The sequence below is a fragment of the Thunnus thynnus genome, chromosome 14 (assembly GCF_963924715.1).
Source record: "Thunnus thynnus chromosome 14, fThuThy2.1, whole genome shotgun sequence".
NCBI lineage: Eukaryota > Metazoa > Chordata > Actinopteri > Scombriformes > Scombridae > Thunnus > Thunnus thynnus.
Window position 1 is genome coordinate 10,479,773 of NC_089530.1, and position 25,614 is coordinate 10,505,386.

The 25,614-nt window shown below is 39.9% G+C and overlaps 1 protein-coding gene across 5 annotated transcripts in view; it reads left to right on the plus strand.

Annotated features, from left to right (window-relative positions):
- The window catches only part of macrod2 (mono-ADP ribosylhydrolase 2), a 423,353-nt gene that overhangs the window by 323,532 nt on the left and 74,207 nt on the right, over positions 1–25,614 (plus strand). For all 5 annotated transcript variants that reach the window (XM_067609731.1, XM_067609733.1, XM_067609736.1 and 2 more), the window contains exon 8: positions 3,530–3,603. In XM_067609731.1, coding sequence (XP_067465832.1) covers positions 3,530–3,603 — 74 coding nt within the window. The remainder of the gene's footprint in view (positions 1–3,529; positions 3,604–25,614) is intronic.

Here is a 25,614-nt window from a genome sequence, read left to right on the forward strand (position 1 = left end):
CTCTTTTTCTTCACATTAACAAAGGTCCTACATGCCCAAGATCATAGGAATAAAATATGTGAATTCTGTTTTAAGATGAATATTCCCTTTGGCATAACTCACTAGGCTGACATGGAGACATGGATGAAAACGTACCTTTCATTTAGACGGAAATTACACCAACTTTTCTTTCTAATATAATTTGATCATGCATTTAATTGTTGCCTAGAATAAGTCAGCGGTGTGAAACGATTGGGAGAGCACTAACTGAAAAGACCTGCCTTGCAGTCTTCTCATGTCAGATTGTGATTATCCAACTTAATTCTTCGTGGTTACAGTCCAAATTTATTGTGGTCACTGAACCCATAAGTACTGTTGCAGTCAACAAAACTGGATGTACTATGCAAACGTTATGTAATTGCATTGTGCCATCGTAACCCTTTGTTCACATGACATGTGCTATAATCCCCGACATCCCCCTCTACCCCCCCCCCACCAAATCCCCCCCCATCCCTCTCTCTCTCTGTGGATGCTGTGCTCTGCTTGGTGATGAAGTAGAGGAGCCTTCAGCAGAAATAACACTGCACCACCTGAGTCCTCATCAGCGGTGGTGCGCTGCACATATCCCATCAGTGTGCCTCACTAAGACAAATCTCCCTGAGCCGGCCATATTCCCAGCATAGGAGAGAGCCGAGCCAAGCAGCGCAGGGACCCTGGAGGGCCCACCATCACTGCGCCTGACGCCAACTCTCCACCTTCTGACAGATTAGCTTTCACTGAACCCTCCACACAGCAAATGGAGCAAAAGAGAATGAGAAGGAGGGTTTGAGGGGAGAAGATGTAGAAGTAAAACACTGAACTTTTTTTATTGTGTGTGTAGTTGAGCATATAAAAGAGTCAGCTCAATCAATCTTTTTCTGAACATCAATTTTTAAAACACCTGTAAGTGGACTGTGTCAACCGTACTACAAACAGTGCTGTGACTCCTGTCTCCAAGAGAGGTGATGGGAAGTTATTATTGAGGGTATTTTATTGTATCTTTTTAAACATACTTTGCCAGCTTCATACAGACAGGAGAGGCAAAGCGAGGTGAGGTGAGGTGAGGTAAATGTAGTGGATATTCTGAAGGAGACAAATGATGAGAGAGAGCTGCAGATGCACTTGAACTGCTGCTGTTGACCTTGAGCTGTTGATGTTGCTGCCGAGCAGAGTTCTTCTGGCAGGCTGTCCCCAGCTGCACTGACTCCTTTTATCAGATTTCTATCTAACTCTCTCTGTCATCTCACTTCCCCCATATATTTACATCTATCATTCTACTCTCCTGTTATCTTTTTCACTAGTTCTGTAGCTCACCTATTTCCACCTCTCTCTTTCCTTTTCAGTTCTAACCTAATATGTCTCAAGCCTCACTTTATCTCTCTTAAGGTGGCGTCGAGAGAGCGCAAATATAGGCCTTTACTCCCTCTAATAATTTACTCGTTTATTTCATTTGTTTATATGCCTACTTCTCTGACACCTCACCCGTTGTGTTTGCTCTTCCTAAACAGCTGGTCCTATCTCCATGGATCTATTTTTCTCAGCTTTCTCATCTTCCACACATCTGTTTGCCTACGTTACTTGATGTGTGAGTTAGAGTGTCGGTACACCTGCACATGTGTGGAAATGGATTTCAAAAAGGAAACATCACCAGACAAAGTGATATCGCTGAAAAGGTTAAGTGTGTTTGGGAGACGAGAGGAGTCAGGTGACCTGCAAACTGATTTGGCATGCTGGATTAGGTTCTGAGCACACAGCTCTTGGGGCATCTTTTGAAGGGCAGGAGCTGTGAACGGGCCATGCACTGTCTGCAGACACTGCCTAACACAGCCATACAGAGCAGACTGGCTGTCACTACTGGCTGGTATGCAGCTCACATCCCGCTCCACCCAGGGCTCATAGAGGAGCTCAGCTAGGGCTCAGCAGTACTTCAGCCCATCTCTACTCCTCATTGTAACTCAGCCACTTCTGTCAGGCAGAGGAGGGGGAGGAAGAAGAAAAACAGAAAGAATGAGACATCAACAGTAGTCAGATGGGTGAGAGTGGTGGGAATGAAGTATACAGTACATCTTGACTGTCAAGGCAGTTGATTTTTAGCATTTACAGAATAGTTATTGAGAGGCTTTGACAGCAAGCGGTCTGAGTGTGAGATGAGAGAATTCAGAAAATGTAAGGGTTGATCTCTCTGGCTTTCCATCTTTTCCTTTACATCCGTCTTAAAGGGCAAAGGTCGCTGCAGTACTTGTAAGCCTGTTTCTTAGGTCATAGAATGTTATAGTTGTGGCACTGACCCAGGAAAAGAAAAATATTTCTAGAATGTGACCCACGCAATAACCAACAGGTTACAACTGTGGCATGGCCCTTGTATCGCTTGATGTGGGTTGAAATTGAGGTCTTGACCCCTGTCGTTACAGGGAGACAGTGCCTGCTGCAACTTGTGGTCCCTTATGCAGGTCAGGGGTTATAATATGGAAGAAGGTCTAGTTTTAATTCCTGGGCAGGGCCACTCAGGAGTGAAAAAAAAATGAGCTATGTGTGTTTGTTGGCTGCTGGTCTAAACTTTGCATAGGGTATACACAATTAAGGTTGTATCTGCAAAGCAACTTCAGACTTGCTCTAGGATTCGTGCAAAGCCTTGTAAGTAAAATGCTTCCGTCAAGTTTTGTGAAAGGCACAGAAGACCAGAGTCAATGATAATTACTTTGAAATGAAGACAACTGAAACACGACTCTGTGGCAGAGTAGCAGATTGTCAGCGCTTTTGGTAATGGCATATATACTCTCCAGCTGTAGTAAGGCTGGCTCAAGGGCTTTTATAGTCAATAGCTCACTCTAAGTGTTGGGTCTTGGGAAGTTCTCTAGAGTGGTAGCAAATGATCTTGAGATCAGCATCCAACAGAGTCTTCCCTTAGCTGGCCTTATTAAAAATTAATCTAATTACAATCTATGTGTTTGCGATCGATACACTGTGTTAATGCAGTGTTAAGGTTCCTGAGCTGGCACAACTGTTGTGATTAATACGGTAGTTAACCACACTGCTTCGTACCTACACTATAAGCTTTACATCATGTTCACCTGATGAAATAGGGCAGTGTGAAATGGTCACACATTTAAGTGTAATTTTTCCCATGAAGGTAAAATAGTATTCATCTTTTATACTTGAGGTCATAATGAGTGAGGGTGTGATTACATATATTATATACTGTATATATAAAATGTCTTGTAAGGTGTATGTAGCTTGTATCTACACTTAGTAACCCTGGAAATGTGTCTGTATGTGTATATGTTTTCCTATCACTGTGCATCTGGCAACATGCGTCTACAGCAGTTTATCAGACAGCTGGTCTCATCTACCGGAGACAAGCAGCTTGTGCTGCTTTCCATTGATTTAGGAGAAATGCTGTTATCTGTGGAGATATCGGTTTGTCTGTCTGTCTGCCTGTCTGTTTTTGTCTCCTTCTTGTATCTGCATGTTGGATACAACTGATATTGACACTTTTTTTTTCCTTTCCTAGGCTTTCCCAATGAGCCTGCAGCTGAAATCGCTCTGAACACAGTAAAGAACTGGATCGAAGACAATCCTGATAAGGTAGGACATGCCGGGATAATGCATGTTCAAAACAAATAGATGTCAATCTGAATCCACTTATCCATTTGTGGAGGCACTGTCTTTTTTTTGTTTTGTTTTTTTTTTTGCTTTTGTTGATTTGCTGTGAGTGGAGAAGATTGGAGCACCGCAGACACACAGAACACTAATTCTCATGCATCTCCGCCTCTGACAGACATCTTATCCACCTGCATCACTTGATCAACCATTTAGTTTGTGGTCTGCATGCATATCAAATTAAAAGCCAGTCTGAGACTAATCAGGCCTTAAATGGTCTGTTGACTGTTTAATTGGTCTATGCTGGGGAGAGCTATTAAACCCAGAAGAACATAAACACATCAGATGAAATAATCAGAAATTGGTTTTTGTATTAGATCAATTATAATTATGCCTTCCATGGACTGATGGCTCAAATAGTCTGGAAATGCCCAGTCATTCATGCTTGATAATCTGTTGTACCGCTACAATTTATTTGGTGAAAAACATGTAAAACTCAGTCATCTTAAGTGAAAAGCATGAGGAATTGCATAATCTGACAAACAGACGATCATCTTCAATTTCAGTTATTAGGTGAGTAGCAAAATAGTAATTATTTGACTGTCACAAAGAGGCATAATATTGTATATTCATCTCCCCTGTGGGAAACTAAAATGGATGTGGACATTTTAATTTCAAAGCCACTTTTACTGAAGATTGAACCTTATGCTGTTGTAAAGGTCTTGACCACAGAGAAGCCAGCGTTACCACCATATTACCCATGCAGTGAGGAAAACAAACAGTGGTGTGCTTCTTAAGCTACTACTTCACATTGATTTCTATATGGCCATGAACTGATTATCAAGTATTACTCTGAGGCTAAGATACTGTTTTGCGTTTCACCCAGTGTGTCAGTGCCTTTATGACTGTCTTACAGTGTGTCAGCACTAATTAACCAAGTGAAACTCCATATAAACCTCTTGTGATGACCAAATTAAAGCCATTTGGAACTGTTATACAAGTAATTATGACTTAGTTGCTGCTTAGCAGCATTATTATGTATGACACTCATTAAAATAGATATTCATCACCTCAATATATTTGCAATATAAGTTCAACGTGATGAAATTTTGTCCAGTTGTCAGGAGGCTGTTTCAGACTGTATAGGGCATTTATCAGTCTGTGAGTCAGTGAGTGATGGTAACCTCTGGGGGTCATCTCTGTTTACTGTGGCACTGTTTATATCTGTCACCGTGGATTGAGGTGTTTTATAAAGCTCACAGCTTGATGTGCCACAACATCCCTTAGCTGGTGTTATGGATGTTGTGAACAGGCAGCCAAATGATACCGAGCTGCTGGATTACTTTGCAGCTGATGTGCTATGTTTGCGGCACTTGTTCTCTGCCTGATGATTGCTGTAACATGTTCTTGGGGAATCCATCAACACTCTGACATAAAGAAGGTTTTATATAGCTTATTGCTGACTGTAAATAAGAAGCTAATGTGCAAAGCTGACTTTTGTGGTTGTGTTGTTCCACATCCAGGATTGCTACCTGCCTTATGGAGGCTGCATTGGTGCACATAAAGAGACAATTTTGTGATGAACTGGCTGATAGCAATCTCTAGTGTAGGCAGATTAAGTAGAGAAGATTACAATTCATGGAGAGGGGTTGACATCTACGGAGGCTTCCCTAAACACTTTTTGGCAAAGCTCTGTGAGCACAAGCAGTGGATCCTAAACTCTAACTAGACCAAGAGTGAGTAAGCTTTTAACGAGATCAGAGAGAATAAAGTGATACATTTTACCCAGAAGCACAGCAGTATTTCCCTTACACTAGAAAGTCTTCCAATCAAACCACAAAACAACACTCTCTGTTGCAGGAGGTCTCCCCCCCAATTAGTGCTTAGTTACTCGTGGTGCATTCAGAAACAGTTTTTTCTAAAAGGGTACATGATGTAAAAAATATTATTTGATAAGTCATGTCAGTTTAGTTTTTGTCAGACAGACATGAAGGATTCTAGCAGAATTCAAATTCATATGTCTAATAGAATTTCATAATGAATGAAGGAGCGGCATGATGTCCTCCCTGTTAGCTGTGTTAGTATTTTGTTGCAGATTAAATGTGAAGATGTAAGCCCCCCCCCCCCCCCCCCCCCCCCCCGCTCTGTTTGGTGTGCTTAGACATGCAATTTATCCTTGCAGCATTTTCTCGATTGACAGTGTCAACATGATTGATAACTGACATGTGTCTATTTCAGGCTCTGTGTCAAATTGTGAGCAGAGGATTGTTCTTCTGCTCTTAGAGTTGACTTACAGTCAATAAAGACATTCTAAATAAATGGTTGCAGGTTTTTGGACACATTGCTTTTTGCTTTTCTTTTTTTTTTTCATTTTCTCAACCTCACTTCACAGTCAATCTCAAAGTAATGAGATATTGTTTGCTATACCATCAAAAGGCTAGCATAAGTTCAGCTTTGCTACAGTAGTTCATATCACAGATTGCACACAGTTTTGCAGACTCCAAAGAAAGAGCGAGAATGAGAGAGCTGAAGCCCAGTTTATCATGCATGGAACAATAGGACTAGATTGCTCCGCTCGTTCACCTCCAGCTCTGTGCACTTGGTCCTGAAGAGCCAGTGTTGTGGGTGTCCGCAGAGACGAGTCATTTCAGGGCCATGATAAGGGCTCTGCTTTGGGGAAGATACTGTGCTTTTGTGGCTGAATTTCAGCACAATGGCCTGGCTGAGGATCTAACACACTGGAGTGGCAGAGCGCAGGCTACAGCCCCCCACGGCAACCCCCTCCATGGACACACAAGTTCTAACATGATAGTATTGTCTGTGTATGTCCAGCTGCTTCTGCGTTGTTGAGTTACATGTGAATCTGGTAGGTTGTAGTCACACGCACGGCAATTGGACTGCTATTGTCTACTGATTGAAATGTGCAGACAAGGGGGCCTGAGGTCTGAGGGCACTCGCATCAAATAGCAGAGGACTTTGTGTGCATACAGTACAGTGTGAATGTGTGTGTGCAAGACGGGGAGAGAGGATAGAATTTGAAAAAAAAAAAAAGGGGGGGGACACTATGTGATTGATTAGCAGTGAGTTTATCTCCAGGGCCAGCACACTGTAGCCCTGATGCACTCACCAGCACACAAAGGGCACCAATGTCAGCGTGAAATTCACTCTTTAAAAGTACCTAGGCTTCCATTGTGGTAGAATAAACAGCCTCACTGTGGCCAGGGAGAGCAGATCCTTTAATCTAGAGAGACTTGAGTGCAGGAATGATCCTTCAGATCACAATAGATGAAAGAGTAAGGGAGGTCAGCCTCTGCTTCCCTGTATCCTCCACACGAATAAATGAAATAGAATATGGGGCTATGTGTAAACAACAGACCAGAAGGCTCTAATCTCTTCAAAAATGCATAAGGGTTTGCAGATACAGAGGCAATGTCAACCCAACACAACCCGTTCTCCATATGGTATTGGAGCAGTTTTCCCCCCTGCACACTGCACACTCGCCCCTCCACTCATCTGGCTTTGGTTTATTTCTCATTTTCAGATCTAATTTGGTTTAATTCAGGCTTACATAGGTTTAATCTGCAGATGAAAAATGTGGTCTGGCACTTTATTTGGCTGCCACGGATGTGCTCTGGATGGCCAAGCTTTTTAATGAAGCGTTTCGAGGGCCCAGCAGCCCGGCATCACTGCCACAGTCTGAACACTTGAGACAGATTGCGAGTCTGTAATAAGCTCTGCTGCGCTGTGCTGCTCAGGACAAAATTGATGTGTAGAGATTTCACCTTTCACCATCACTCTGGTTTGGGCTTTAGTATTAAGCACTCCACCGTGCCCATGATGCTCCCAAAACAGGTGTTTACATCCCTTTTCCTGTTCTGTGAATGATCTGTTTACCTTACCAGCGTTTGTCATTTAAGACGCCTGATAATAATTCCATTTCAGACCAGTGCCGGAGACTTAACAGTGATTTGTGACAAATGTCAAGTGGCTATTAGGAATAAATACAGTATGGTGTACAGTATGTTTTGTATGAATGTGTTTTTCTGTGTGAATGGATATCATTTTAGGTGGCTGTCTGGGTCTTGGCAGATGGAGCTATAATATGACAACATTGAGGCATTCATTGTCATTCAGCTGAATAAGATGGATGGTTGCCGTTATCATGGGTATATTGTGCACTTCACCTTTAGAAAATGTGAATTACATTTTTGTGCATTGTGATCTCAGCCATGCTAAGTGTATGGTAAACCACATATGTGCTTCCCTCTGCTTGTTTATCACCTACGATACACAGTGGTTAAAATGATGATGAATTGCCTCAGAGGACACAAAGAGAACAGAGAGTCAAAGTCCCACCATTTTTTCAAGTTAGCCTCTGTCCATTTGCCCCATCCAGAGTATTTGCCTCTAGAATATTTCTTTAATTTCTAAAAGGTTTAAACATGATTGTGCATGTTAAAGTGGTATCTTCTACTTTGTACAGTAAACATTTAAGCACATCTCCTCATTTTAACCAAAGAAAAAGTGTTATATGATAGTGATTTGTTAGTATTCAGCAATATTTCTCATAAGGTTTTGATAGCAACTCATGGAAGTTGAGAGCTACAATACTTTTAGCAGACTGGAAAGATGTATGCAAACAGCCCACTCATGTTCTAGCACATCCTTATATACAGCAGTTCTGGTCCGAGGCTCTTACGCAGTTAGACAAAATCTTTAAATGCTCCTTTCAGCTGTGTGCTAAGACGTGCTGGGCATTAATGATGAGTTACCATGGAAATCTGGGGCACTGATTTACTGCATATTGTATTGCAGTACACCCAAAAATGTATATTGAGTCTCTGGATTACAGATCAATTTCAGGCTTTTTCATCAGCTCTGAAGGACAAACCTTTCTTACATCAGAAGTCTAGGACTCACACTGGGACTCCATGAGCACTGAGAGGACCCAGTGACTGATTTTTGAGCAAAGGGATCAAGCCTGGCAAAAAGACTTGAATCTGTAGAAACCATAATATCTGGTGTATGTTATTGGGATCTATAGAGCTGCAACTATGGATTATTTTTTATTATTGATGAATCTGTAGATTTTCTTTATTAACTGATTGTTCCATAAGATGTCAGAAAATAGTAAAAAAAAAAAAAAATACCCATCACAATTTCCTAAAGCCCAAGTTGATATATTCAAATCACTTGTTCTGTCTGACCAATGGTGCAAAACCAAAAGATGTTAAATTTAAGACCATAGATTACAACAAAATCATCAAATATTCACATCTGAGAAGCAGGAATGTTTGGTATTGTTGTTTAAAAATGACTTAATAATAATAATTTATGATCAAAATACTTGCTGATTAAACCTCTTATGATTTATAAATCAATTGAATAATCCTTTCACCTGTAGGGACTTGAATACTTGAATACTGTATATACATTCAAATATGAATTGTAATGTAATAGTTATTCAATGTTCAGATGACAAGAAGCTCCTTCCTTTCCTTATGTATTTTATTAGTAGTAGTGTTATTATTTTTCTTTTATACATTTATAAATTCCCACTTTGCAACCACTCAAAAAATATGATAAAAAGCAAATAAAATGATCATTACTTTATCTTCAGTAAAATGACAAAGGCTTTAAATTTTACCATCCAATGGATCCCTGTTTAGTTAGAATATGAACAGAAAACCCCAGTAACACATCTTAGTTCAAAGCGATCAAAGAAAACCTTTGTGGGAAAATACTTTGAGCGCCAAAAGTTACTGGAATAGAGTGGAGCGGTATTCCAGCTCTCTGTGGCTGCATTGCCTCCTCGTGCTGTTTTCATTGTCTAGTATCCAGTGAAAAGACTTTGCCAAGTGTTGCATCTGCAGCCGAGAGAGGCACAAATTTGCTCCGTGCATGCCTCAAGGACGCTGATGTGCCGCTGATGGTTTGTGCAACTGGCATGGTGTTCAAAGCCAGCACTGGTCTTTTGAAGTCAGTGTCTAGCCCCTTTGAATCGTTTGCTGTGACTGAGAGCATCAGGGAGATATGGCCTGATCAGGAGCTGAGAGCATGACTAAACACTCGGCTCTGCTTCCACATACTGTACTGTCTCGTGTGGATGGAGATGTACAGTTTGACCTGAGAGAACTATCCTCTCTCCAAACCCCTCTGTCAGACACCTGCAGATTTGGCTGCAGAAATGCTTTAGAGAGAGTGTGTGAATGCCTTATTAGTTTTCTCTGTCAGAGAATTACTTTTCTGGCACCAATGCTAATGCATGGCATGTAGTCTAATACATTAGTGGCAGCCATTTGGCCCAAGGCAGTAGAATGGGGATTTTATGGCTTTTATGATCTGAGGATTTTATTATCTGCCTCACTCTGGATAATATGATGTGTGCTCTTTGATTCCCTTGACCTCAGGTTGGTGTAGTTAAATACTACTAGTTTCAGTGTTTAAATAGATTTAGATGATATGGATCCAATTTCTGAATTGGCACTAGTGGAAGTTATTTCTTAAATGTTTAACTTTTCGCAATTTACGTTATCTGCAGAGGCAAAGAGGTTTTGATTAAGTGCTTGTGCTGTCAAAGATAAAGAAAAGTTTATCATAAGCAGCAAATGCTACAGTATTTTCAATGTTTATCTAAACGGTTTGATTGAGCTCTTGCCTTCAGAGAGAAATCCTCTCCACACGAACGGGGATTAAGCCTATCATCTCTCTATCTTGTCCAAAGACCAAGGTGCTGCATTACTCCTGGTAATTGCAGAATGATCACCCTATTCTGTGATGTAAGGTGACTTTGAATTTTCGGTTCTGAGGAGAATGAATTGAATGTTTTGTTAATGCTCGGTACCCATGTGGAGTGAGAAGAGTAAAGAATTGAATACATGAAATTCTGCTTGTGGGATTGATTACATCTCCCTCTGAGAAAGGGGATAAATTATTGAAAAGTTGTTTGTGATAACAACAAATGAAGTTGTAAATGTAATTGCTATGGCTGTTATTGAGGATTACAGTGCCAGCTAACAAGAAACAAATACTGCCTTATGAGATATTAGGGGTATGCATAATTTGTCTGTATGGGTAATAGAGATCACTGGCATTTGTTTAGGACTATGTAAAACACTTTTTCGTGGTGAGAAAGACCTTGATGCTCAGTTGTACACATGCACTGAGCCCACCAATAAATACGGCCCACCACACACTAACACATGGACACTGAGATATGATGCCCTCTGAGTTCAGCTCTCCCCGTTCATACAGATACTGTAGTCCCACCTCCATGCTTACTGTGCTGGAACAAGCTATCTTAATGACATGCTAATTGATTTAGTGTAGCACAGATAGCGGTAGGCTGGCACACCGTGATAAAGCAAGAGCGGGTCGAGCTATTGGTTCAGAAGAGGACAGGAGACTCATCAAACTCCAACCAGCTCATTCTCTCTATTTGAACACAATTTTACAGTGCAATACCCCATGCTGAAGCATAGAGACCTTAACTGTGAAGGTGTGTGGGTTTTGTGTGTTCAAACTGTGTAATGTCTGGTCTTGTAAATACAGTAAGTGACCCAGGAAGCCATTTTAAAGACGCGTTTAGACAACACCAAAAAAAAAAAAAAAACCCCTCTGCTGTGTTGTCACAAGAATGCTCATCACGGCCATTAATTATGTAGTCTATCTATGGCCTGCAGGAACAGATAGTGAATGAAAAACATTATGACCACTCCACTACCCTCTCACTCACTTGTGCTGAGCCATAAAGTCTGGGACGCACAAATAACCTTGGTTAGCATCAGCATTGTAATGAGCTGCTTATTGAATTTTGTATTGAATTCTTTATCAAACGTATTACTAGCTCTCCACAATTGTAAGGAATAAATGTTATAAATAACCTAATATTGAAGAACTTAAGTCAGAGATTGGCATTATTTGTATTCTCTGTACGATAGGTAAACTTAACATTAGGCTGCAAATCTCAGCATGTGGAGTAGTTACATTTCATCCTGGCTGATGCATTCTGCAAGGTGGGAGTATCTGAAATGTTTTGGCATTTAGCAGAGCAACAGCTAAATAGGCAGATAAGTCACAGGTTTTACCTTTCATTCACACTGTGAGCAACAAATTACCAGAAATCCATGAAATTTACAGCTTAGTGACCAGGAAAACATGTTTGACATAGTAGTATTCAGCAAGCTTGTTAGATAAAAGGTTTGCTGCATCAGTCATCTCATGTCAATGCTTTCTTGTTTTTTCACGCACAAAAAAAGTGGTATCTAACCGGCATCTGCAGAATGGATGAGAGGTTGAATGCAGTCCCAGCTTTCCAGTTCTCTTGAGCATTTATTTACAAGATTACGAAGAAGAAATATTTCAAATATAAAGCTGAGGATTATTAGTGTAGTGTGTACTGTTTGGGCTACATGTGGGGTAATGTACTGTAACATAACAAAAGGCAATACTGTATCTAAGCAGCCAGAAATGCTTGACCTTCCTGTTCTGAAATTTGTAGTTGCCTCTTGCACTATTGGCCAGGGGTCATTATTGGCCACCCCATGAACAAACTTGCTTACAGTGTGAATATTGTGAGTATTAGTACATATGCAAGACTTCCCGGTGCTACTGATGTTGTAGGGTTGAGGCTCGGTTCAGGGAGGAGGGGAGGAGACCACCGCAGTGATTACTTTAGCTGTTGCTGTGTGATTGCACGGTCTCTGGCATGTGATTAGGGGGAATGGGTCGTATCTCTCACCATCTCAAAGGGGGATCAAATCAGCCTCAAAGCCTGGCTTCAGGCAGTGGTGCATTTGAAAGTCAATGTTTTATTTCTAAGCATAAATTACTTGATCGGGGCACTTTTTTGCCCAAGGTTGTATTCAGAATTAAGGTCTGCCACAGTTAGAGAGGTTGATAGAGGGTGTAATGTTAGCATATGTCATGTCATACTTCAAGTCAATAGGTCGTATTCCTGCATGAATTTCAAAACTGCCCAGAATTACACAATTGGCTGAACAAACACTGTTGACTGTGCTCTTTGTCATCTTGCTGTTCACTAGAAATACCACCCATAAGTCCACACTGAACTACATCATTTGCTATTAACCTTTGCCATAGTGTTTGTAAAAACCAGCAGTGTGAAAACTCTTCAAGAGGAAGATGCTCATATTTCCAGTGATGCCCAATTGATCCAGTGAACCATGAAAGGGTGTAAATGCTCTTCAAAGTTGTGTTAAAGGTTGAAGCCGTGGTTCCATTCGAATCATGCTGAGTTCTGAAGAGCTAATCCCCCATGCAGTTTGTCTTTTCTATGAGAGTTTTCTTTAGAGCTGCAGGAAGAGAGATGTTTAAAGCTGTGGGTCAATGTGTGTTACCAGGTGTGATCATGGAAGGATATTGGCAAGACTATCTCTCACAGCCACCCCCTCTGTCTAGCAAAGCCCCTTAATTATGTCATTGTTTGACTGTTACCTTTTACTTCACTGATAAATGATCTCCGTAGTGCTGATTGACAAGGGCGTCTGTCTCTGTGGGGCACAGCCAGCACAGTAGGAGTGGTACATGTTGTAACTCAACAGGGCTTCGGAGATAAGCCTGGGCACTGAGGTCAGCTACATGGTAGAGAAAGATGATGGACACAACAGGAGGCATTTGCTGTGAGGAGGCTGTAGGGTTAGAATTTGGACATCAGATGCTTCTGTGCGTAACACCTCCGCTAAGTTTTCTCTAGTCTTGAGAATAAATATCTTGTCTGAGGACATAAAGATAAGATCATTGAAAAAAAGAAACCCTTTCATCTCTGTGAATTGTAATATTAACTGTACAGAGGAGGTGAGAATGGTAAAGTTGTGGGCAGGTGTGACAGGGCGTAGAGACAACCAAGTGTGTTTATGCCGCATTACTATGCAAATGCAAAAAAAAATTAAGCAAAGCGGCTTACTTTTTCTGATGTTTATAACGGCTGTGTGTGTTAACAGCGTGACCCAAACTTGAACTTTTATCAGAGCTGTCTCCTCTTTGCCTCATGCAACGTTGCTGGGGCTGGACACTATCTGCTGGCCTGCTGTATCCCCAGGCTGTCTGAGGTAATCAAAGGAGGGCAGCATTAATTGCTTGACCCTGGCAAGAAGGCAGGTGGTCTAGGATGGGTCATCACCTGCCTGGGGAAAGGGCGCCCCTCATCCTCTCATCGCCCAGCCCTTCCCTTCTTTCTTTCCCTTCACCTTCTGCCACGACCAAGCACCAGGAAGTTACGGTCCATTCTCTCGAGGGGTGCTGCAAAGTCACCTCAGCCAAATGCTCACGCTTAATTGCCAAGTGGCAATGCATCTAACTTCAAAGAGCAATAACATTCCATTTGAAATAATAGCTGGGATTGGAATTGGGTCTGCCCGCTTTCCATAAACCTATTTCAGACAATGGTCCCTTTCCTATTACACTACACAATGTCTGTCTCCATACCCCGGCATAAACATCTTAGAAGGTGCTGTTCCAGGAAGGGCAGGGGTTTGTCTGACTTATGGCTGATACATTCATCAAGCTCATGCCAAGCCAATATCACACTGTCAGAAGGGAGCATGTGGCATTCTATCACCATGAGGGGCTGTGACAGAACAAGTCCTTTTCCATTACACTCTCTCAAGGCAATCTCTGATATTGCCTCTCTGCTCCTCTGTAATGCTGTTTATTTCAGTTGTTTGCACTGGTGTATTCCATATTGCCGGGTTTCGCTCTCTGGGCACTAATCAGTGTGAACCTAACTGAATTTGAGCATTACTATGTCAGTATTGCATTGAGGAGCGGAGAGCTGCTCCCTTCATTTTTTTTCCAAATAGCTGACCCAAACCTATGTACTTTATTTATTGTTAAGCCTATATTTCACAGTGTGAAATATTTTAATGGAGTAATAAACTGTATTTCAATTTTAAATCAATAAACAGGCCACATAAATTGTGCACACTCACCTGCTTTCTCATTACAGGCAGACTGCTGTGCAGGGCTCAAGGTTCTTCGATCTGCCCAAATTCCTCTTTCTCATTTAATGGGCTAACAAAGGTTTCTTCCTCCTTATCCCAAACATATTAAAGAGAGCAGTTGATGTGCCAAACCGTTTCCTATCACTCTGTATTCTCTGTGTTTCCTATTTTTTATTCAGTGGAGGCCGTTAAAGAGCTGTCGTCCTGTAGAGTGGTCCCCAGTACGCTCCTGTGTTCTCCTCGCCTGGAGCACTGAATTACTATTTATGTGCTGAACTTTGACAGTACACCAGAATCTGTCCCTGCTCAACCAGCATAGCTAAAGCAGTGTTGCTATGAAGTTTTACTTGTCTTCTGCTTCTATGACTTCCTCTTGGCTAAGCAAAAGATGGAGTGGACAGGAGTGGTGTAAAGTAAAGTGTATCAGAGTCTGTGTCTTGCAGACACTGCACAACGGAGACAAAAAATGATCTATTTTTGATACACCTTCCAAATTCCTTTTCTGTTTTTTGATGATTTTTGAATCTGGTGTCCAGTACAAATTCTTCAAGCAAAACAAATCAATGAGATTTGTGCCCATTTTTTAATCGCTGTTAACAGTCTCTCCTGAGTGCTAAAATGAAAATGAACCCCTTCATGAAGTCATCGGATTAGATTTGTTCACAGTTATGGGATAAAAAGCACTCTCAGTCTGTAATGGGAACACCACAGATAGAGTTTTTCATAAAAGCTTTGATGGACATCAAATCTAATCTGAAGGATACAGAGCCAAAGTTTTCTGGCAAATCTGGTACGATTTTCTGCCTTTGATGCATAGTAATTCTGCATTCGCATCTGAAGAGGGCAAACCTCAAACTGAGCAGACACGATTTTCTCAAAGAATGAGGTTATACTGCAGACATTCATTCTCCAATGGGAACTCTATTGATTATCTCATGTCTGTCTGGCTCTGGGATTTTTCAGCACTTTCATGGCAGAGTTTTCTGCCAGATATTTGTCCTTACTCATAAAACCCAGAAAGTTCATGTTGTAAGCTGAACGTCGATTGCCTTTTCCTTGTTGCTGGGAGCCTTTATTGCGAGATGGCACAATGCCATATTTTTATCCAACTGTCTCATAAATTTCGGAAATGTCACAAAAAATAAAATGTAAATGAGATTAATTCCCCTCAGCTGCGTTAAAGAGAATAAATAGGCCCCTTAAATATCAGAAAATCGCAACCATGTGAAGAAGAAGTCTTTGAAGAAAGTATTCTATTAATTGCATTGGGAAAGCTTTTAATGTCGTTTGGATGTGTACTAATTTACATACAGTACCAGTCAAAAGTTTAGACACACCTTGCAATTCACTTGAATGAGAAAGTGTGTCCAAACTTTTGACTGTTACAGTATGTCCCATCAGAATTTTTACAGACACTTTCTAGTTATTGTGCATTAGGATCTTATTTTTAATATAATGAGAACCGTAAATAATTACTCTCAAATGGATATCCTGCCAAAATGTTCCTTCTTATTTAAATGCATTCCTATCTTTATCCCAAATAATTTTTTCGAAAACTTGATGGGATTATCTCAGGGCTCATTTGGGGTAAAAAGAATCCAAGAATCCACAAAGAATACCTGCAGAGACCAAAGAGGTTGAGGGGCATGGCCCTGCCAAAATTTTAACTTCTATTATTGGGCGGCCAACTTCCACATATTTCAGTATTGGTTGCGTGCAGATAGCTTTCATAATGTCCCAGCTTGGTTGAGGTTGGAAGCATCTTCCTGTATGCCGTCTTCTCTGGCTCATTGGTTTACACCGCTAGTGGTTCAGCCTGCTCAGAATACTGCAAAAACATTTTAGTAAACACGACTCTCAAAATCTGGAATCAATTTAGACGCCATTTTAGATTGCAAACCTTCTCACTACTGGCTCCTATATTTAAAAATCATGCTTTTCATCCGTCTTTAGCAGATGGAGCTTTTTCCATGTGGTCTAATCTTGGCATAAAGTCATTTAATGATTTGTATAATGAGGGCATCTTTGCATCCTACCAACAGATTTCAGCTAAATTTAGGTTCCCAAAAAGTCATTTCTTTCTAGATATCTACAAGTTTCTAGCTTTGTCCAGAACACAAGCTCCCAATTTCCCTCTCAGCCTGTAAGCCCCTCCATCAATGCTTTTTTATTACCAAACCCTATGTCAAAAGGTATCATTTTATGTGGATATGAGAGAATTTTCTCTCCTCAGAGTTCATGATTGGAAGATGTAAAAACCTCATGGGAGCAGGATATATGCAAAGAAATGAACTGTGATCTGTGGGATGATAGTCTTCTTTGGGTCCACTCTTCATTTATATGTGCCAAACATGGTCTAATCCAATGTGCAATCATACACCGCACTTACTGGACAAATCTCAGACTTTCTCAAATTATAAACACTTTTTATATATATATATATATACTCATCTACTGTTTTTACGACATTATTTTCTTGTTTGTATGTCTAAAAAATATGTTGAAATAATTTGTGAAACTACTGTTAAGAATGTGGGAAAACAAAAATGCAAAGAGTTTTGAAGAAAAAAAAAGTTTTGAAAAAGCCTGGGTAAATTTCACCACCTTTTTGAAGAGTGGTCAAAGGAGTAAGGTCAAAAATGACATATCCTGTGATTATTGTTCTGCTGTATATTGTTGCCCTGGTACAAGAGAGGATTGTACTGCACTGCAGGTGTAGAATAACAATCTTCAGATAAAGCAGGTTTATCGTGACAGACAAAGGCAGTTGAAATAATAAACTCCACTGAGCCAAATTGGATAATGAGTTATCTTGGATTTATCATCCTGATACTGAGAATTTAAATTATTAATTCATTAGAAGTGTCTGTAATACTCGCAGTCAGCAGGTAAAAACCTATTGTCAAGCTGGTATGCTGATACCGTAACACCACTGGTTATCAATGCTGCATGGTAGAGATGTATAATAACCCACATGTCTATGTCTAATATTATTATTGAAGTGTACTGAAGATCCTTATCACCACCTGTACTGTTGTTCATGAGCATCTGGATTTAATGACTTTTTACTGCAAAATGATGAAATACTGTATGAGGTTTAGTTTGGTTTGGTTTCTGGCAGGGAAACAGAAGCAGGAAGGAGACTGAATGCTGCTTGTGCTGTAGTTCAAAGCGTAAGAATTATTAAATATGCTGTCAGCTTGGCTCTCACACTCAGAACCGGGCTCTTGGTCTAAGATATTGTTCTGTATATAATTTACACAAGCCTCGTTTAAAAAACTACAATGCAAAATAATTACCCACTTTGTGTCTGCCGCTGTCAAGGCAAACTGAATGACATTAAAGTATGAGCACTGTGTAGCTTCAGCATAGGCACTTTTCATCCTCATCTGACAGACAGATTGAGAGAGATCTCTGGAGGGCTTTGAGCTTTTTTGCCGTTTGAGTTCTCTCAACACGACCTGATAAGACCCCATTCATCCTTTCTCCCTTCATCAGCCAGCCAGGGGTTGGACCATAACCAGATTCAGCCTGTCACATCATCACTGAGACTTCAGACGTGCCATTGTCTAAATGTGCTGCTGACAGACTGTTCAGTGGCAGCTCATGGCCTGGGTTTAGCAGGAAGATGATTTCTTAATGGAGCTAAATAGCATCTTTCAAGGTTACATTTAAGTATGATCTGTGCCTTCATGTATGCGTGTGTGTGTAGATGCCTGCGTGTTTGTGTGTCTGTGCTTGTTTATTCACAGTACAGCAGGATACTGCTGTATTACATTACATGGCATTTATCGATCTCCATTTGCTATAAGAGTCGATTCTAAATTCGTTCAAGCTGGCATGGCGTCAATTTGAGTCATACAAACAAATTGTTTTTTTTTCTGGGTGCATGCTGGGCCTCGTATTGTAGGCCTGAGAGGGCTGTGTCATCTGACAGCTTTGTGGTTTCTTTTGACAGAGTAGACTTATTTATGTCTCTCATCCTCTGTGCAGCCTCTCTGAAGGCTCATGCTACAAACCACAGAGACTGCACAGCTCTTGACAGGGTATCACACTACAAAGCCCTCACACTCATTTTTGACTGGCAGCAGCCAACCTTCGATTTCCGAGTTCTGCCGCCATGAAATCTGGCTCTTAACAGGTTTTTGACATGTTTGATGTAGGGATTTTATGGTTATATTATGAGCTTTACTGACTCATAATACAACAGCCTGTGCCCTTGAATTTAGTAATGGCTCTACAGATCAACACAGGATATTTTTCTCTAATTTGACTCGGAAGGTGTGCTCTCTAATCTTATTTTTTTTCTAATGTTGACTTCACAGCAAGGAAACGGTAACATTCATTGTATTTTTCCGCTGCATCAAAGTATTTTACTGCCACAAGGTATGAGTCTCTGTTTTTTACAGTAAGTACTGGCTAATTGCTTTGAGTATCAAAGTGTACAATTTCAGACAAAACACTGGATCTTTTAAAACCATTCCATAGTCCACTAATAATCGTGCCACAAAAAGGCACTAAGATGACAGATTGAGTGACTTAAGAGTAATAAAATTCCTTTCAGTCATACCACAGTCTACCAGTCATCTTGGGGTTGCAATTCCAGGAGGGGTTTTGAGGAGAAAATTAAAAAGAAAATTAAAAGAATTTCAATTAAGTGATTTGCTGAATTGGAGGGAAAATGGCAGTGATGTGGAAAAGGCTTTTAATCTTGGTGAGCCACCTCTTGTTTCATTAAGCTCATATCCCCTGCTTATCTCACTAATCATTCCTCCCAATGCCAGCAGTCTTGGCGATTTTTAATGAACCCATTATGTCCTGATTCAGTCCACCAGGACAGGCAGGCACACCATACGCTCATGAAGTGGGCTGGAAACAATCAAAGTACAATCAGGCCCTTGTGATGATGCTACAGCCCAGTTAGAGACAGAGAAAAATTTCACGAGAAATGCCCATAGCGGCTTTTGGGAGGTCAAAAAGCCTGCAGTCAGGACAGAAAAAATAAATACTCCGCTTAGAGAACTCTATACAGTTTATTTGCCTGTGATGGAAGGCTCGGCCTTAGAGTCAGATATGTCAAGCTGTTAGGAAGATTACAATATTGTTACTGGAAGGCTGTCAGTGCTAGAGAGACTGTGGTGAAATATCTAAGTGAAAAAGACATAACTATAAGACAGAAGCTCAGAAACACAAAGAGAAACTCCCAACTACAAGCAGCCTTCACTGCAACCCAGCTCCTAAATGTTTATTGTGTCATATGGATAAGAACCCAACAGTGGAAAATAATAGTGCTGAACAACAGAAATGGAAAGGAGTGTCTGCTTTTAAGGAGAAAGAGGATGAGTCTTGTACTGTAAATGCTGATGATGAACACAGTGCTGCAATTCAGCTTCCTCCACCTCTGAGCACGGTCTGATCTACTGCTCTCATCTGGAGCTCTGTGCTGCTCTGTGGACAAGCACACTTCAGCCTTCTGCCTGCAGTAACAAGCAAAATGCATTCTTTGTTTTATTCATCCACTGTATTGTCTCAGCAGACTGCCTGTGTGTGAATTTCTCTGGTGCATGTTGCGGATGTGCATTCAACACTTTTGATTCCCTCCTCTGATTTCAATATATAAGTGTGGCAAACTTCAAAAGGCTTTAGATGATGCACACTGTCTTGCCAGCGTGAGCAAGGACACACGTTCGTTCCTTTTTGGTTTTAGGCCTCAATAATTAAGGAGGTGTTTTATTCAGGTCATACAGAAAAAGCTGAAGCACTGCATGTGGTGACTCAAAGCAAATGTTCTCACCTCATGAACATGTAGCAACTATTTCAATAAACTGGGTGTATATATTCATGTGTGGACTACATATAGCCACTGTAACATATTCATTTATGGCAGCTGCTCTATTAAATATGCATTTAATTGTACATGCTTGATATGTATAAGGGAAGGTATTCTGTTAATTTGCCATTAACTAAGTAAATCAAAAGGACATATTCTGAACCTTGTTCCATTTTATTTTAAGTTATAAATAATTGAAAAAGAAAAATGCCTTCAATTATGAGATTCTGGTCAAGGCTGTCGAGAGAAGTTGCAATTTTCTTCCATTATATTTTCTCTGGCTTATCAACTAAAGTCTCTGAACTCCAGTACTTAGTGGGGATGATTAAATGTGTTCTTAAGAGGTGTTCTTTAACCTCTTTGGCCTTTTCACTGTTGCAAGGATTTTCAGATAATGCTGTTTGAGTGCGTGGAAACAAAATAATCAAATGCTTTTGATTAACTAACTTTATAACAATAAACAATTTGTATTTGTGTATGTGTTAAGCAAAATCGAATTTTCCACAGCCACCATGTATAGGTCTGTGTTCAGAGCACTTTGACGCAAATTTATAATTTGCATTTACTTTGCCTATGCTGACCTTAAGGAGGCTGTAAAAGTTGAAATTATCTTACTAAAATGGACATTTGAGGGCAACTAATGGTGGTAGCACAATGGGCAACATATATCCATAGCAAGTGGCCTTGAATGCAAAAAAATACATCAGAAAACCTTTTACTGTCAAAGATTAGTGGACTTAGGTACTTGAGTCACCCATATCTTACAATTCATAACTACTGTTCCTCATTAACATCTCTTTTCCTCATGAGTAAAAGGACTCAGGTTCACATTATGTAGGAGAATTCATTTCTGGATTCAAAATTATCTCTGATTATCTGCTTTTGACAGGGTCATTAAATTGCTATAAATGTTTAAATATAACCGTGTGTACAGTGTTCCGGCATGTGGTGAACTGGAGTGGTTATTTGCTGTGCCACATATTGAAATTGATATGGTTTTCCAGCTGTGATAAGAAGTGGTGCTGTGCCTTTTGTCATTATTCACGCTTGCCAATCGATTCTCCACTATACCATCCAATCGGGTAACTTGACTTTTATTCATAATTAAAGCTATCTAGATGCAAATCAGGGAAAGTCAGAGGGCATATTGTGCTATATGCATATCAAGTCTTGCTATCCAAAGATGCATCATTTTTAAAAATTTTTGTTGCAAATACTTACTAATAAAACATGCACATGCACACACACACGCACACAAAACCCATTTAACTCATTGTCAAGAGTTTAAACAATCATTGCACTGATTGAATCTTAATGTAAATTGCAAATGTTAATGTGATTATTTTTTAATGTTAATGTTCTATTTTTCTTGCCCATTTCCATGGTAAATAGTATTCATTTAAACATCCTGTCAGTAATCAACCCACAGCTCCATAATGGTAAATATTATAAGTGTTAACTAAGTTGTTGTCCCTCTCGAGTGTCTGGTAATGATAATGAATTTACCTCATGAACCTAAGTTCACCTCTTGTGATTCTGTAGTTAAAAATTGTGTTGAATTAGATTCAGCTTGTCAACTCCAAAAAACATCTAAGAAACCCAAGAGATGTAACATCTGCATAAGTTCCAACCAAAATCACACGTAGAAGAAGAAGCTAATCTCAACACAGTATTCAGTGGCTCTTAAGTTTCCATTATTGTTATATGCATACTTTATATAAGACTTTTATATCTCCACTGAGAGGGTGGTTGGCTGCAACCTGCCATCCCTCCAGGACCTGCACGCCTCAAGGACACTGAGGCAAGCAGGAAAGATCTTGGCTGAACCCTCCCACCCTAGACATAAACTTTTTGAACACTCCCCTCTGGCAAGAGGCTGAGATCTATCTTGACCAAAACCTCACGCAACAAAAACAGTTTCTACCCGACTGCAGCTGGCTTCATCAACAAAGCCCAGGGCCCCACTGACACAGACCGATCCCAAGCGTAGTCACTACACGTCTTATTAATGTGAGATCTATAATCTTATACTGCACAACTGTGAACTCGTCACATCTAACACGGCGCGTTACATTAACGCAACTGTTTGTATTATTTGTATTATTACACTTCCACATTACACATTCTGTTTACACTGTGAACATTTGCACATTCCCAGTCAACATCTTGTACATTATATTTTTATTATTTATATTAACAGCTATCCTCACATAGAATATATTTTTACTTATTCTTTATTGTAAAATTTTATTTATATATTTATACCAACTTTATACTTGTTTTTTTTATTGTTATGCACCACCACACTGATACAAATTCCTTGTATGTGAAAACTTACTTGGCAATAAATCTGATTCTGATTCTGATTATACTGACATTAGATAACATATAATGGAAACTGCAATATCAGCTAGTCAATGTTTAGACACCGACATCTAAAAGGTCTCAAATTCAGCAGGTGTATATGTGAACAGACAGGCACAGTAAGTAAAAGAAACATTGTTGTTTATCGTTTATTTGGCAGGGACAATGCACAATACATATATTGCACCAGATATAGCTAAAAGCTCATTTTCATCTGTGGTCCCTGGGCGGAGGCCACTTGTGATGCGCAAGTTACAAAGATAAAAGATCAGTTATAATAAATCATGAACTTACACTTTGTAAAAATAATAAAAAAAGACAGCATACGAAAACTAAGAACCAAACAAAAAATGATAACTACCCCAAAACAACAAACAGAAAAACAATACTAGATCCCCACTAGGGAGGACATCAGCAGCAATCCCAATACCATTAAAAACAGACAGACAGTACAAGAAATTTCCAACCAGACACTCAGTACCTGTGCTGGCCAGGGTCTCTTAGCTCAATGACTACAGACCTGAGTGTCCTTCAACTATGTTTTCAAACTAAGTTTAAAATGTTTGAAAGTACTGCACTCTCTGATACTCAGGGGGTTACATCAGGTTTTTCCGTGCCTAAAAGACACTACATTCATTCTTGCTGGTAGCAGAGCTTACATCATTGGTTTATAGATGCGAGATTGTGCAGTGCACTGAAGTATGAACGAAAATCCACAAGTCAACCAAGTGTGATTGGCAAGTAATAACCTCACATGCCAAATCATGCAATTGTGTCAATCCCAAATGTGATTGATTATTTTGACAAGTGCATCTCTTTCGCACTGTTTCACACCGTTTCCAGATTTTTATCTGGCTGCCTAATGGATAATAAGACATTGCCATGCTGCACACTTCAGCTTTCAAACACAAGCTCCATTTCAATGTATTTTTCCCACATGAAAGCATATGCCATTTCAGTCATGTTACACCTTGTGAAGTGACAGCCCCGTTTTCTGCTTCCACATGAGTGAAAAACAATGTATGCTCAACCAACATGTTGACAGGAAACAGCAGTATCAAACAATGCAAACCTATAGCACTCACATTATAGAAATTTAAGAAGGCTACTTATACTATTTTAAAATACCAAACTAATTTGATTAGTTTAATGTTTTTATGTAAAAGCTAATCTTGTAACAAAGAAAAAAAATAGGGCTGTCAGTCAATTAAAAAAAATAACTAATTAGTCACGCAATTTGCTGTGATTAATTGTGATTAATTTCTTCTTTTCTTAATATTTAAGCTTGTAATAATGGATATTAAAATGTAAAATCATGGAATTATGTAGAATCAACACTAAGGAAGTATATTTAAATTCAAATACTTTTGTTTAATAGCCTTTTTTTTTTTTTACCTCTGAACACAGACTCTCTTCTATGAACTACAGTTTTCCAATAAAACCATCAAGGCCTCTGACTGTCAGCTTGAAAGGCATATTTCTTATATGCACTAATGGAAATAATAACAAAACCCAGGCGTTTAAAGTGCCAGATGAATTTCAAAACCATCAAGGCCATTAAAATAAGACATCAGCTTAGAAGGCAATGATTTCTTTATATGCACTAATGAAATGATAAGTAACAACAATAAATGTGTTCAGTGTTCTAGCGCCAGTTGAATTTCAACAAGGTCCACAGTAGTCCATGCAAATATGAAAAAAAAGGAAAGATTCTGATTCACACATGGAAGACACACACAGAGAGAGAGAGAGTTTACAGGGACCCCTTGCAAAATTTTGCCTAAATTTGGAGCTTTATCTATCCCCATTCCTGACAAGCTAGCATGACAGGGTTGGTGCCAATGGATGCCTTAGGTTGTCTATTTTGATATGATACCAGAATCTTCACTCTAGATTTAAAACTCGATACAGCCTCTGAGAGACAGTAAAGCGTTACTCGCGTTAATTTTTTTAACATGTTAAATATCTCAAATTAATTCAAAATTCGACTTGTTAATTTTGACAGCACTAGAAAAAAGTAACTGATTTTCCTGCTTGTAATTAAGTCTGGGGAACAAAAACCTAGAACCTTTGAAACTTCACCAGTGTTCACAGTCCAATATAGTCACTGTGTTACCTGAATATTAGAGTTTGTGTGATCTGTATCTTCCCTGGTGTGTATTTGTGTACGTGCATCTTTTCATATTTTTATTTGTGAGTGTCTGCCTTATCAAGTGTTTACTGTCTGCCATATCCATATTAACTTTTGGTAGCTGTTATTGCTGCTCATTTGAGATTGAGTGTGTGGCAGGAGAAGAGGTGCAGGTGTGTGTGTGTGTGTGTGTTTGAAAGCGTAGGTCGCATATCAAGTTCTGTCTGTTCACGGCACACACATCATTAGAAGCATCCAAATAGCACAACATGAGTGCCGAAAAGACAGTCATTAAGTGCGAGACATGAATGGATTAATGAGTCATTTTTCCTTGCCATTGAGGTATTCTAATTATTGTGTCGGTTTGAAACCTGTCCTCGCTCAAAACTCTTTTCACATGCGTGCGCGCGTGCACTCATCCGCAGTTGACAGGGTAACAAAGAAATTAACTCTAGCAGGCAGCAAATACACCACTCTTCATTTATTCATTTTAAAGAAATAGCGTATGCTTGTTACAGCTTGATTTCTGTCCACACTACATCAGTGTTTTCAGCACCCTGCAAAACTAGTGTGAAGAAATTCTCTAAGAGGTCTGTGACCTGCGATGAATTGCTATGAGGGCCTGAATTAACAAGGCAAAGGTTAATGTTATTGTAATTATCAGTGTGGAGCCTTACGGGAGATGATTTCCTCATCACTGAAGAGCCCGT